At 42.8% G+C, this 13,957-nt stretch overlaps 1 protein-coding gene across 9 annotated transcripts in view; it reads left to right on the top strand.

The window, feature by feature from the left end:
- MAP7D1 (MAP7 domain containing 1) overlaps window positions 1–13,957 on the top strand; it is a 294,703-nt gene that overhangs the window by 246,413 nt on the left and 34,333 nt on the right. For 5 of the 9 annotated variants that reach the window (XM_078681183.1, XM_078681188.1, XM_078681184.1 and 2 more), the window contains one exon: window positions 10,252–10,401. In XM_078681183.1, the coding sequence (XP_078537309.1) occupies window positions 10,252–10,401 (150 nt within the window). The remainder of the gene's footprint in view (window positions 1–10,251; window positions 10,402–13,957) is intronic. The other 4 variants (XM_078681185.1, XM_078681186.1, XM_078681190.1 and 1 more) reach the window with 1 other exon arrangement.

Raw genomic sequence — 13,957 nt, forward strand, 5'->3', positions numbered from 1 at the left:
GGCTCCTCCGTTAAGGCGGAGGAGCGTCGCCCCACTTCTGAGAGCCAGCAGATTCAAACATGGAAAATAAAATGATAATACCACAGCTTTATTATCATTTTAATTTTCTTGTAGGCTGCCAGCCTAGCCGACTGAGCCGAGTCTTAGGATGGGCAGGCCATCATGACGGACGGCAGCTGCAGCAGGGAGGAGTGGTGGTGGGCACTGCCAATGTGCTTGCCGGTTTGGCCGGCCGTCTTAGGATGGCCAATCCGACATGCACACTTGGATCTCTCCAACCCGAGCAATAATGCACGGCCAGGATGAGAACAAGCACAAGCTCCCAGCCCCTGAGTGAGCACCATTCCAGCCCGCTCAGACCCATCTCAACACTTCTCTCATGCTAGGGAAAAGTATTATCAGCATGAGAGCAGTGTCTGGATTGGTATAGGTGAATTTGGGAGCCTGTGCACCAGCCCATGGACTGGCGGGGCAGGAGCAGAAGAGCACCAAGGTGGTGGGCGGCAGGTAAGTACACTTTAATTTTTTTTGTTATTCTTTCCATGCTGCATCACACTTTTTTTTTTCCACAGCCGCCGCCACTAGACACCTTGATGTTTAAGGTTAGAAACGTAACCACTATTCAACTACTGATTAGTTTCATAGGAGGAATGGGAGAGTTGGCAAAGTTAAACTTGTTTAATGGCTGTTAGGATAATCACGCTCAATATCTGTGGGTTAAATAATGCAGAGAAAAGGCAAAAACTAGCCGCAGCATTACGATTTTGGAGATCTGATATAGTTTGTCTACAGGAGACGCATGTGGCTAGGAAAGATAACTATATGCTGGAGCAAATGGGGTTGGAGGTGCTGGCCTATACAGGTCAAGAAGATAGGAAAAAGGGGGTGGCGATATTAGCTAGGAAAGGGGCTGTAAAAGTTAAAAGGAAGAAAGAGGATCAAGAAGGGCGATGGGTCTTGTTGGATGTGGAAACTTTGGCTGGAAGATTCACAATTACCTCAATATATGCGTCAAATGAAGATGAACCTGAACTGCTTGAATTTCTGGATGGGGAATTAGCACTGTGGCCGGAGCCTGTAGTATGTTGTGGGGACTTCAATATTAATGGTTTGGATGGCTTAATTGAGAGGGATGGGGGTAAATACCGGGGTAGGAAGATAAGGACATATAAGGCAGTACAAAATTTAGCTCGACACAACGCCTTGGTGGATATTTGGGCTGAGAAAAATCCCATAGGCACAGGCAGTACCTACTATTCAGCTCCTCATAGAAAGGTTACTAGACTGGACTATTTTTTCATCTCGAGCTCACTGATGGGTAGAGCTGATATTGAACGACTCCCCAGGTTAGTGTCGGATCACAATCCGTTGGTTTTAAGCTTGCCATTTGTTAGAGAAAGGGATAGGACGCACAATCAATGGACGTTTGAACGGGGGCTGTTAAAGGAGGAGGAGTATGTGAAAAGGATGCAGGAATGGATTACACACTATTGGGACATAAATAGATGTTCGGCATCAGCGGATATGGTGTGGGATGCTTTTAAAGCTGGAGTTAGGGGAGAGACACTAAGTTATACCATACTAAGAAAGAAAGGGAGAGGATAGCGGAGAGGATTAGAAGTCTGACGAGTTTAGAGGAGGGTCTAGTGGGTGCAATAAGTAGACAAGAACCTATTGAACAGATTTTATTGGATATAGAGGTACAGAAAGCGGAGATAGGAGTAACGATGGCGCAGAAGGCAGCAGGGAATTTTCTAGCAAAAAAAGTAAAATGTTATGAGTTTAACGAAAGAGTGGGTCATTTATTAGCAATTAGAACCAGACAAACATTAGCTGCAGGGGAAATAAAAGAAATCAAGGACAGCACAGGGACTATAGTTAATAAGGTGGAGGAAGTGCAGGAAGTCTTTAGGAGGTTCTATGAATCACTATATGAGCAGGATGCAAGTAACGATCTGCCAAGGATACCAGAATATTTGTCACATATACACCACATAGAGGGTTAAGTACGGAAGATAGAGAGAGATTGGACCTTCAGTTAACGCTACAGGAGGTAAGAGAAGCAACATTTAGCCTCCCCTCTGGCAAAGCAACAGGACAAGATCAAATTCCTGTTGAATTTTATAGGACCTTTTGGGACGTGCTGGGAACAGACATCTGGACAATATGCTGTATGGCGCAGGGGGGGCAGGGTAGTTCCACAGTCCTGGGCCGGGGCGGATATAATCGTAATATTAAAAAAGGATAAGCCTCCAATAGAGCCAGGCTCATACAGGCCAATAACGTTATTAAACGCAGACGCAAAAATATTCTCTAAAACACTGGCAAATAGGCTTAGTAGGGTTATTGAGAGTCTGGTGTCCCCGGAACAGCATGGCTTTATACCAGGCAAGGGGACTACCCAGCACACCAGACAGATGATTACCGTCCTGGATGCAACCGAGGTGGCAGGAGACCCTGTCGCGGCTATTTTTCTGGATGCTGAGAAGGCTTTCGACAGGGTCTCCTAGGACTATCTGTGGAAAGCCCTGGAATGGGCTGGGTTAGGTGAAGGCTATATAAAGGCAGTTCAGGCACTTCATAAGAACCCATCGGCTAGGATAAGAATCAACAAATCATACACAGAGGTAGTACGGATTCGACGCGGGACTAGGCAGGGATGCCCAGCTTCACCTCTACTATTTGCTATATACCTAGATCCGCTGCTAAGAAGGCTGACAAGTAATCACAGGATCCACCCAGTCAGTTTACACGAGAAGGAATATAAGTTGTTCGCCTATGCGGATGACGTCGCAATCATAACATCAGCGCCAGGGGGGGCCCTAATAGAAATAGAGCAAGAGGCAAAGAAATTCGGGGCTTTTTCGGGATATCTTATAAATAGAGGAAAGACGCAGATAGTGCAGAACAGGTTTGCCAATTGCCAGGATACCAGAGTAGTTCCGGAAGCAATGTATTTGGGATCAGGGTATCAGCGGAATTGGATAGAGTCGTAGAGATTAACATAGAGCCACTCTTAGGGAAAATTAAAAGAAACTTAGAGAGAGTCAATAATTTACATCTGACGTTAATGGGGCGAATTAATATGATTAAAATGGTCACGTTTCCGAAACTTCTATATATCCTTAGAGCAATTCCCTTATATGTTGATGGCATGGTTTAACAAAGTAGAAGCAATTATGAATAGGTTTATATGGGCACAGGGGAAGACACGTAGGGCGTATCGTTTCTTGACACTACCAAGGGAGAAGGGGGGTTGGGGCGCACCTGATTTTAGGTTATATTACTGGGCAGCAGCTCTACAATACGCACAAGGGTTATTAGGACGTGGATGTGGGAATGCTTATGAAGCAGTTCTGGGTAAGGAGGCAGGGAATGCCTTGGTGAATACAGTGGATTATGCATACTTCAAACATACTAGGTTCAAGACACTGAGCGCAATTTATAAAATCTGGAAGGCCGTTGGGAAAAAGCTAGGAATTGGGAGATATAACAGATACCTTAGGCTATACTCCAATAACGATCTTCCCTCAGAAATTTTCAGGGACACAGTCATGAAGGAATGGGATGGTAAGGGGATTAAAAAACTAGGTGACCTGCTGGATGCAGAAGGGGTGTTCTTTTCATTCCAAGAAATTCAAATTAAGTCTAATATCCCAGGATGTAATTTTTTTAAATATTTACAAATCAGGAGTTACTTTTATAAGAAACAGGGTGGGACAGTAGGGATGTCTTATTGTAGGATAATGGACTACTTGGAGAGTTGTATACGGGCAACGATTAGACAACTTTATGCTGAATTTTATGCACTAAAAACAGATGATAGAGAGAACTTCTCCAAGAAATGGGTGGAACAAGTAGGGGCGCACCCTGATGGTCTACAAAACTCATTAGATCTAGGACGGTCGGTTTTGTGCTCGGCTACGCTACAGACCCAGCACTATAAGACGATTTATGCTCTCTATCATACACCTGCAAGAATTGCCCAGTGGTGGGGTACTACGGGCATAACATGTCCAAGATGTAATTCAAGTAGTGCCAATATTGTACATATGTTTGCACAATGTCCACAACTCTATACATTAAAACTGGCAATCGAAGAATTTATGGAAGTTTCTCTAGGGATAAAGACTAAATTGTCGGAAGAATTGATAATGTTAGGGGTGAATATAAGAGACCGCAATGAACACCCAGAATTTTTGTTTATGGCTACGGCAGTGTTAAGGATTATTATTGCAAGGGCTTGGCTTGATAAGACGGCACCCACATTTCAGACGTGGATAGCAAGACTTCTCTCCACATATAATTTAGAGAAGGCCATTTATGATAGGAAAGGCAGAAGGGCAAGGTCATTGGGGGGTAGGATCTGGTTACCCATAGAGAAATGGAAGAATAGGAGCAAGTAGAGGCTTAAAATATATGAAGACTGATTTTGATTGTACTTGACTTTTGTATTTGTATTTGAATCTTGTGAAATGTCTCTATTGTTTTTACCCTTTCTTTTTCTGTACTGCTAAAATGTATTGGTATTATTGGAAAAATGAGGGGGGGAAAAATTCAATAAAAATATAAAAAAAAAAAAAAGAAACGTAACCACTATTTTGGAGCGACCAGGAATGTCACAAAAATCCGTACCCAGAAATTGACTGTAAAGTGTGATGTTATTGGAGTAGTGTATCTCTAATTCTACCTCTCTCTGCTCCTCCAGTAAGCCAGGGTCTCCCCAAATGGAGCCCAGTGTCTTCCATATGTTGTGCCTGTTGTAAGTACACACACACACACCTCTAAGCACACACACAAATAAATACACGTATGCAGCTTCCAGTGTAATGATATGCGCTATTTACTCTTCATAATATTGTACTGCTATATGTAGGTAATATAAGAATCCAACTGTTCCACTGTACCTTCCCACAGACACACACACATGCCAAAGCTGCATGCAATCCAATGCAGGCCAAGCGCGAGTTAAGCACGCAGCAGCAGAACGTTACCAGCGTGGGCTGGGAAGCACCACTCCTGTGACCCAGGTATAAAGGACCTGTCCACTCTGCTGATCACAGAAACTTAAAACCCGTCATGCTGCCACCGCTTTGCTCACGATACTTCACTCATGGCGAAGGCGGTGGCCTTCCACCACTTCTGGGAAGCGCCTTGGATCCCCATCCCGATCTAAGCAGTCCATGAGGCAGGCCTAGGTTATAGTGCACATGGATGATCCATGTCCGCGCGTGCCAAAAATAGTTACCAGCGATCCAGATGTCGCCACAGCTGGGGTACCCAAGGTGCACGTCTGTCACCATGCAAGGAACTTGTCCGTCCCAACAAAGTAAAAGGAGGCTCATGGAAGGGCCATCCTGCTCAGAAAACAGCTGTGCGGGTTCAGGCACAGACCAGGATTGCTGCTAACAGAGAGTAATCCCTGAATTACTGGACTGTTTCTTAAAATTCTGTTCAGAAACATAGCTGCCAGGATTTGAAATTGCGATGTGTGACACTCATCAATTCAGTGTAATTATGAGTGACATTTCAACAACTATGAATGACACTGGCAAGCAAAATCAAGCCAGGAGGAGGAGTTTACCTAGTCACCTGAATAAATGCTTCAAATAACCAAGTTTTAACCGTTTACAATCCCATGGAGAAGTGTATTACCATACAATAATGTCAAGGTACAACCTGTCTGTGCATTAGCTTGCCCTGTGCACAACATAAAAAAAGCATTTGCAATACAATAGGTCTCGCATTTACGCGAATTTAAGCTTTTGTTATTGCAAATAACAATGCTTTTATTTTTGTAAATAAAGCACATGCCCGGGCCCCCCTTGCAACCAATGAAGTAGCATCAGTCTACTCCGGGGCGCCTCTGTCCCGTGTGTATCCTGGCCGAGTCTCCCAGGATGTGACAGGCCCCGTCTTGTCAGCTGCCTAATAAATCAATAGCTCTCAGCTGACTCGAGTCACCAACGCCACTCCAGACTGGCACTGGGCAAGCCTCAGGACAGTGAGGCTGAGGCACACGGCATGTATAGTTCTAAACAAATTAAATAAAAAAAGAGAGGCATTGTTATTGCGCTACAATAAAAGCTGCATTCTGTGCAGACACGTGACGTGGCTAGTGCTGATTTTGTAGGCACAGAATGTTGTTGGTTATCCTTTCTCCCTCGGGCCACCGCTCAGAGTCCTTAATCATCAATAATTCGTGCGCTTAAGTAATAGGAACTGCAAACAGGCAGAGGCTGCACATTAAGGCAATTACAACATTTCGAACTTTATCGCAACTTTTGTCTTCAATGTATTATGTTATGACTCCTGCGCTTGCCTTGGAAACGCACTTACTTAATGCAGCGACGGCCAAAGGAGCAAAGACATTTACAGTACACATGTAGCTTGAAGCCAAAGCACTTGTTACGTGGCGCTTCGAAATAATTATTCATCCCTTTAATAAAAGATATTTGGGAGGAGAACACGCTCCGCCCCCTCTGGAGGAGGCCTCGATCGCGCTGTTCTCTCTGAGGCTGGCTGGCACTGATGCGTGCTGCGCTTCTGCCCTGCCGGCTGCCCCTGTGCCTGGCACCGGTGGGAGGGCTCCTGGGGCCGTGCCTAGATCTGTATGAGAGGCAGAGTGGCGCGGCTGCAGCTCCCAGACTCCCCCGGGCCTCGCAGAGAGAAGCAGCGGAGAGCGCCGCTGGGGCCCGGGGAGTGAATTAACAATGAGGCAATCACCCCGGTGATAGAGGTCAAAGAGGACACACATGACGTCAATGTGACGCGAGGAGGATCGCTGTGGCCCTGGACACATCTGATTCCTTTTCAAAACTCACGCTCCACGGTTGCTGGATACTTGTTAGACGTGGGTGATGGGTTCGGACTGCTTCCGGGATACTGTCAATTGTCCGCGCGCATACATGCAATCCACGTGCACCAACAAGGCAACGTTAGCTCGACGGATTCATGTGCCTGCTGTAGAGATCTGCCTAACATGTAGGACATTGGGCAGAACCCTTTTGTGGATTGAACAACAAATTACAGCACGTGAAGAGGACATGGGAAACCTACGATTGTTGGCATAATTATAAAAAAAATGAATTGCTTTATAAACCTGTAATACCATAAGTGCTGATAGACCCTGGTTTGCAGTCGTTGTAATAAAAATTGATAGCAGAACAGTCATCCTGAGTCATAACAGCACAACTGAACCATTGAAAAGGGGTGAGCGAATATTTTGAATCACAAACTTGGGTATTTCTTGTAAAAACAATAATAAAAATGCAAAGGTCGCAGTGTTACAAGCGAGTTGGGCTTTCACATGAAAATAAGGACTTTCGTAAGTAGTTTATATACATGTGTGATTTATGTTGTCACGTGTGAGGAAATCCTAAACACAGGTATACATTCAAATATAAGATACCTTGAGGTACACCTGTGGCGTGGTTCTAGACTACCTGTGAGCAAAGGTGAATAAGGTCTGCATTTGCATACATAATGGCCTGAGAGTTGCTGAGGTAGCATGACTTCAGAGTACTTGCAAGAAACGTTATGCAAGGTATATATATGCATACAGTGGCATTGAGTTACCAGCATCATTTCAGACTTGCAAGAGGAAGCTGCACAATTGTGTAGGCTTGGGAAACGTTTCAAACTCTGCGAACTACGGGTGGGCTTCATCAGGGCCATACCGGGGAACCAAAAGCAGAGCTGGCAAAAATTCTCATGCAAGCCCGCTCCCTTCATCTCTTCGGCTATCGCTCTTTCCTTCCCCCTCTCACCCTCCATTTCTCGCACTCTTAAAGCCCTTTCTCGCTACTGTGATTAACAGGGACATAGGCTACAGGAGCGGCCCTGGGCTTTCGAAACCGACCTCCACGGGATCCAGGCCATCGGGGCAATGCCTGGTGGAATAAATGGCTTTTCTTGCCCTAGGCCTAAATATGGTAAACTTAGAGAAACTATGCTCGGTGGTGAAAGCTTCTCATACTGTTGACGTCATACCAGCCCTATTATATAACAGAACTTTTCTGTCCATCACACCTCTGTTCCCAATTCACGTTCGTGGGGGTTTGGTCTATCTACTCATCTCCAAAATGTTACTTTTGTCATTCAGGATCGAGTAAAAGACGCTGCTTGTTATATTTTACCAAATGCAGGGGTAAAATAAAGTGACTATTTATATGTTTTTAATTGCAGTCCAGATATATTAATATTCCATGGCACCAACAACAACTTGTGGACCTTTCAGATGCTATTTTTGGTTTTCTTTATCCAAGAAGAGTTGCCAACAGAGTTTTTTTTTTATCGTTGACAAAACAGAAAGGAGATCAGTTTGTGTGTGATGAGTCCGCTTTTCTGGATTAATCTGGCATCCATTTACCGTTTTACATTACAAACTAGACAAAACTTAAAACGGGTACTCCCGCCTTGGAGGAAAGACGAAATAAGCGCTTTCACTCACTTACCACTGGAATGTCTTTTCAAATGAATGCGCTTTGGATAGAAAAAATGGCTCCAGTTTAAAAAGATTTCTGGTATTCAAACTGATAACCTACCGGGTAGTATAATATCCGGAGGACCCCAGGGCTGGACAGGAATGAACCTGCAGCCTCACCCTCTTGTCTCACTGGTCTCCTTGGCAGTTCCATATAAACTGATACATTTGTTCCTTTTACCCATGTATAATTCTCGTGCAATCAGGTTGTTTTTAGGTTTTCTGTGTATTGCCTTTCACCATTCATGGCAAACTCCTTGATGTCAGGTGTTACCTATAGTAGCAATACTGCCATTCATGGCACACTTATTTTATGTTACAAGGGGTCTCCTTTCCATTGGCTATTCGGTGTATTCTTCCACCTCCACTAAGACTAATTCATGTCTGAAAAGTACAGTCTCCCATCATACATTTAATTAATTTTCTCGTCCGTACCTTGTAAGCTCAACACAATCCCTTTTTAATTGCACACAGCAGAAGGCATTTTTTTAAAATACTTTTGTAAATACTCTAGTGCAAGAGTCAAACCAAGTGATGTCCTTTTCATGTTTTAAGTGCTATCTTGTGACACAGATGGTGACTATAGCGATATTACCTATTCCTGTATCATAACATGAATATTACTAATCTTAGTATTTTTAGCCAATCACTAGCAGCTGCTGAAGCTGGAGGAGGCACCACACACATGACATCACACAATCCAGGACAGGCGCTGTCGAATGCAGCCATACATCAATCATGAACAGCTGCTGTGCCCGGGCACCACACAATCTCTGTGAGCTGCGGTGCCAATGGGAGTCTTGGATGCATTATAACATCACACAATCAAGAACAGCTGCTACACCAGAAGGAACTTCAAATACATTGAAGCCACACAGTGAAGGGCAGCTGCTGTGCCCATGGATGAGCTGAGTGCATTATGACCTCGGAGTCTAGATCAACTGCTCAGAAGGGGGCATCCTATGCATTATGACGTTATTAAGTTATTCTATCTGCCTCGAGAGCTACATGGACATGCCTCTAATTAGGGTTGTGTTGGTGCCATTGGATCTGTTGGAACAGGCAGGTTGTTTGAATGCCTAGTGGGACCATTTAGCAATGGAACTGCACTCTAGTGATCAAAAAACGACTGTGAGTGGACTTGATAAGAAGGGTAACAGTTTAGTTGCTGCCCTTGAATAACCAGGATAGTAGACAGCTAGTTGTGCTTTTTTGTTATTGTTGATTTTTTTGGGTTTTTAAAATTTTTTTTTTTTACATTGAGTACATTTTTGAATAATTCATTTAGTGTCCCTGGAATCTAACATGTTTCAGGTTCCTGACATGTATATAGTTGGAGCCTTCATCAGGGTGTATGTAGTAAAGGCTGTAGAACTCACCTCTGTGTTACCTGGTTTCTAAGGACTCATGCTTTGTCAGATCATGGCAGTCATATATAACAGTGTACATCATTTTTTCCCCTCATAATTCTATTGTGCCTGACGTGATCGACTATTCCCCAGCCCTACTGGGGTTTGTAAACTTCTACTCTGGTGTGCATCCAGTCTCATGGCTGCAGGCAGTACCTATTTTAGGGTGGTTGCTCCCCGGCCTGGCTCTTACACAAGCAAACCTCCTGTCCTCCTGACTCTACTCCTCTGCACCAAACTTTCACTTATAGCCATCTGTGGGTGTGGCTTGATATGTTTTTGATTGACTTTCTCGGAACATTGAGATTGAATTTGTGAGTATACCTACAGCATTAACCCTTTGTCACTTTTCGACAGACCGTAGTGCACCACTGAGCGCCTGGGAGAGCAGCATAGTGGACCGGCTCATGACTCCAACTCTGTCCTTCCTGGCCCGGAGCAGGAGTGCCGCCACTCTTATCGGCAGCCGCAAGGATCTTGGTAAGGGGCATCCTGCTAGAAGCCCAGGTCAGACTCTGTTACTTCCATTCGCTACAAACGCAACCCCAAAACCTCGCTAAGTGCATTCGTGCGCATAACATGTCACTGACCTATGTGTGCATAGCATGTGCATCCTTTGGCCATGTATGTGCATGACAGAGTCTGTTACTTTACCTATGTGTGCTTGGCAGTTTGTTATTGAGCGGGGTGCATTTCATTGCCTTACTAACCTGTGTGTGTTACTGCATTGTGTGTTTGTATGGTAGTGTGTCTGGTCTTGAGCTGTGCACATAAAATGATCCTATACAGCTAATGTCAGTTTTGAACCCGTTTATGAGCATGTAGTGTTTAGTTGTAGCAATATCTGTGTATGCTACAATGTATGTAATACGTAGACATTTGGGTATATGTGGTGTCTGGGCACATTATGTAAGGGATAAAGTTCCTTCTTCCATGCATTATAAGTAGGACTCTCGGTTTTATGTTATTTATTTTTTTACATTTCCATCTGCATTTATTCATATTTATATTTTGCCCATTTTATTGGTATGTATCCATTTAGTCTCAAAACATAAAATTACTTTGGAGTCGTAAAATGGTATATTTCCACATTTATTCAACTGATAAACATGCACTCCTATTTTGATGCCTGTCACATTTTAGCTAAATAAGCCACCAAATATAACCAAGCACTACACCCACAGGTGACTATTAGCATTATGTACAGATACATGTTAACATATGCCTGTATTTGAGGGAATCTCATCCTGTTCTTAAGTCACCTGGGTGTCTAGCTGCTTAGCATTTGGTCCTGAATTCATGAAGAACAAGTAGAGTCACTCACAAGAAGCACATTTGTCAGTATTTTTCTGCTTTTAAATAAAGGCAGGAAATTGTTTTCTGTCTGTATTGATCTGTAAAAATCAGTAAAAACAGAAAACTGGAAGCCTTATTTAGAAGGATATTGAAAGTCTCCAAGGAGTTCCATAACCATATAGAGGAACCAGGCCAAAGGCTGAGTTCCTTTATAAGTTTATGGACCTCTAGGTGAATTGCAATATCATTATCTTGTATATCAGGGGGCTACTTTATTCCATGTAATACATGGGCACATCATCACCTTTCGCACAAACCACTTAAAACCTTTGGTACGTAGCTCTATCATTTGAAAGAGAGAGCATGTTTACAAACATGAAGAATAAAAAAAGAATCTCTAGTGCAAAATTAAATACATCAAAAATCTGTTAGATATTATTTGAAGAAATATATTGAAACAGTTCAGTTGAAGTCAGTATAAAAAAAGCTGCAATCGTTCAGAATGTATAAAAACATGTAGAAAAATCTAATATTTTCTATAATTATGCAAGGCGTGACAAAAATAAACATGTTCTTTCTGCTAGTCACTGTAACCTAGAAAAATAGAGCAAAAGAAAGTAAAGCAACTTTTTATTTTCGTTGCTATAAACCGCTTCTCCATGGCTTTCCATGCCTTTCACCTCTTACTGCCTCTGGCAGCAGGCATTGTGACGTCAGAACTCAACTGCAATAACTTGTAATAGTGGAGTTCTGGCGTTCTAATCTGTGACTAGATGCGTCAAGAGTCGCAGATTATAAATAAATTAAAGACCGGAGTTAATACAGGGTTTGCAGAATCCCTTGTATTATAAACAGTTTGTTCTTTTATGCACCATTGCGGTCCCCTTCCTATGACAGGCCTATACAAGAGCTTTTGTGTCCGTATTCAAGAAAGTTGGTACATTTACATTGAGTAGATTTTTTGGACAATTCAGTCTGTGCCTCATGGAATCGCACACGTTTCAGCTTCCTGACATGCTTATAGTTGGAGCCTTCATCAGGATGTGCTTTAGCTGACTCATGCCTAGCCCCCCACACCTCTGCTAATTGGTCTCTGTTAATATATCTCAGCCGGACCGGCTGCTTGCCTGACGCTTGATCTCAAAGAGCAAAACTTCTCAACCCCTTTTTTGCTTTCTCTTTACAGGGATTATGATTTGATACACTTCTTGGGGGCTCAATATATACTGTAGATATCTGGAGATCTGTACAGTCTCCATTGATTGGCAACCTTTTATTAGATAATGTCCATTATATATTGGTTTCGTGCAATTTTTTAAAGTGTAACCTGAACACATTTACCACATCTAATGAAGTGACCCTGTGCAAAAGTACAAATGAAATGGAGTTTAAAAATAATGTTGCATTTTTTAAATTTGCAAAGAATGTGCAAACTCAAAAATCTGTAATATAGAGAAATACATCATTACTTTCTTACAATTTTCAAAGGTTATCTGTTAGTTTATTTATATGTAATTATTTTTTAACTATTTAATTAAATCCTCAGCTGAGTCAACATAAATGTTGCCTCCCTAACGTTTAGTTAGTAAGCGCCTTAGTCAGGATCGAAATCATTAACAAAAAAACCCCCAACCAGCTGTTGCTGTCAATAGGAGAAAATTTTGCTCCAACATTAGAATTTGAGGATACATTGAGATCCCAAGTGATCTCATGGGATTTCCCTATACCACCATACCCAAGCTTCAGGGTGAGCGGACCCCTTGGTTCCCTTCAGGGACCATGCCCTCTTGAGAAGACACAGAAGATTAACATAATGCCACCAAGATGTTCATCCATTCTTGGCTTGGATATATAGAGGCAAAGCATGCAGAAAAAGGGTTAAAAGTTCCACGTAGGTGGCCTGACAGAAGGGGAGCGCTTGTACCCCAGTGGTCAGAAGGTTGTCTGTAGGCTTTTCCACCATTCTGTCTCCATGAAAGGCGTCAGAGGTACAAATTATGGTCTGTGTGTGGGATGAACAAAGCAAACAAGGATAGGATGGACAGAGCGATGAAACTTTTCAGACACTCGCCCCCAGTCACAGATCTGGGTTGAATCCTTCATCGTTCTTTAGCTCAGTTCGCCACCCCAGTTTGTGGGACAACACTGACTTATTTTACTGAAGCTGTATAAGGCGTTGAAGTGGTTTCTTCCGTTCAGTTTGGACTGTCCTTCTGGTCTGGATGTTAGATATTTCATGTTATGATGTTCGCGTTTGTATTGTGCTTGTGACCTTTTGAATGTATGGAGGTGGCAGCAATTTGAATGTATGGGGTCATAGCAGTCTGTCTGGTTGTTAGCATAGTGTTTGTTAATGTGTATTGGTGACCTCTGCGTTCCCCATGTGTTCAGCTGATAAGAGTGTGTTTCAATGTGTGGTAGCATTGTTACTATTTGTTACCTTATAACTTTTGATGAATAAATATTACTTACACAATGACCATTTTTAGTTACTTGGAAGTGTGCTCACAATTGCATAACTAAATATCAGGCATTAAGACAGATTGTTGGGGGGAATTATGTTTTTTTTAAAAAACGAAATCCAGTAAAAATTGAGTCTTTTTGTTATTAAAAAAAATTCTGAATACACTGAAGGACACCTGGGTGCAGAATGTAAAGACTGATAGATGTATTTTTTAATTTAATTTCTCATTGAATTTTTTGGGAGGTGTAGATCTTGCTGAAAGTGAGATTATGTATTGCGCATGCTCAGCTGTTGGCTTTCAGA

Source organism: Lissotriton helveticus, chromosome 3_1 (genome assembly GCF_964261635.1).
Source record: "Lissotriton helveticus chromosome 3_1, aLisHel1.1, whole genome shotgun sequence".
In the NCBI taxonomy this organism is placed as follows: domain Eukaryota; kingdom Metazoa; phylum Chordata; class Amphibia; order Caudata; family Salamandridae; genus Lissotriton; species Lissotriton helveticus.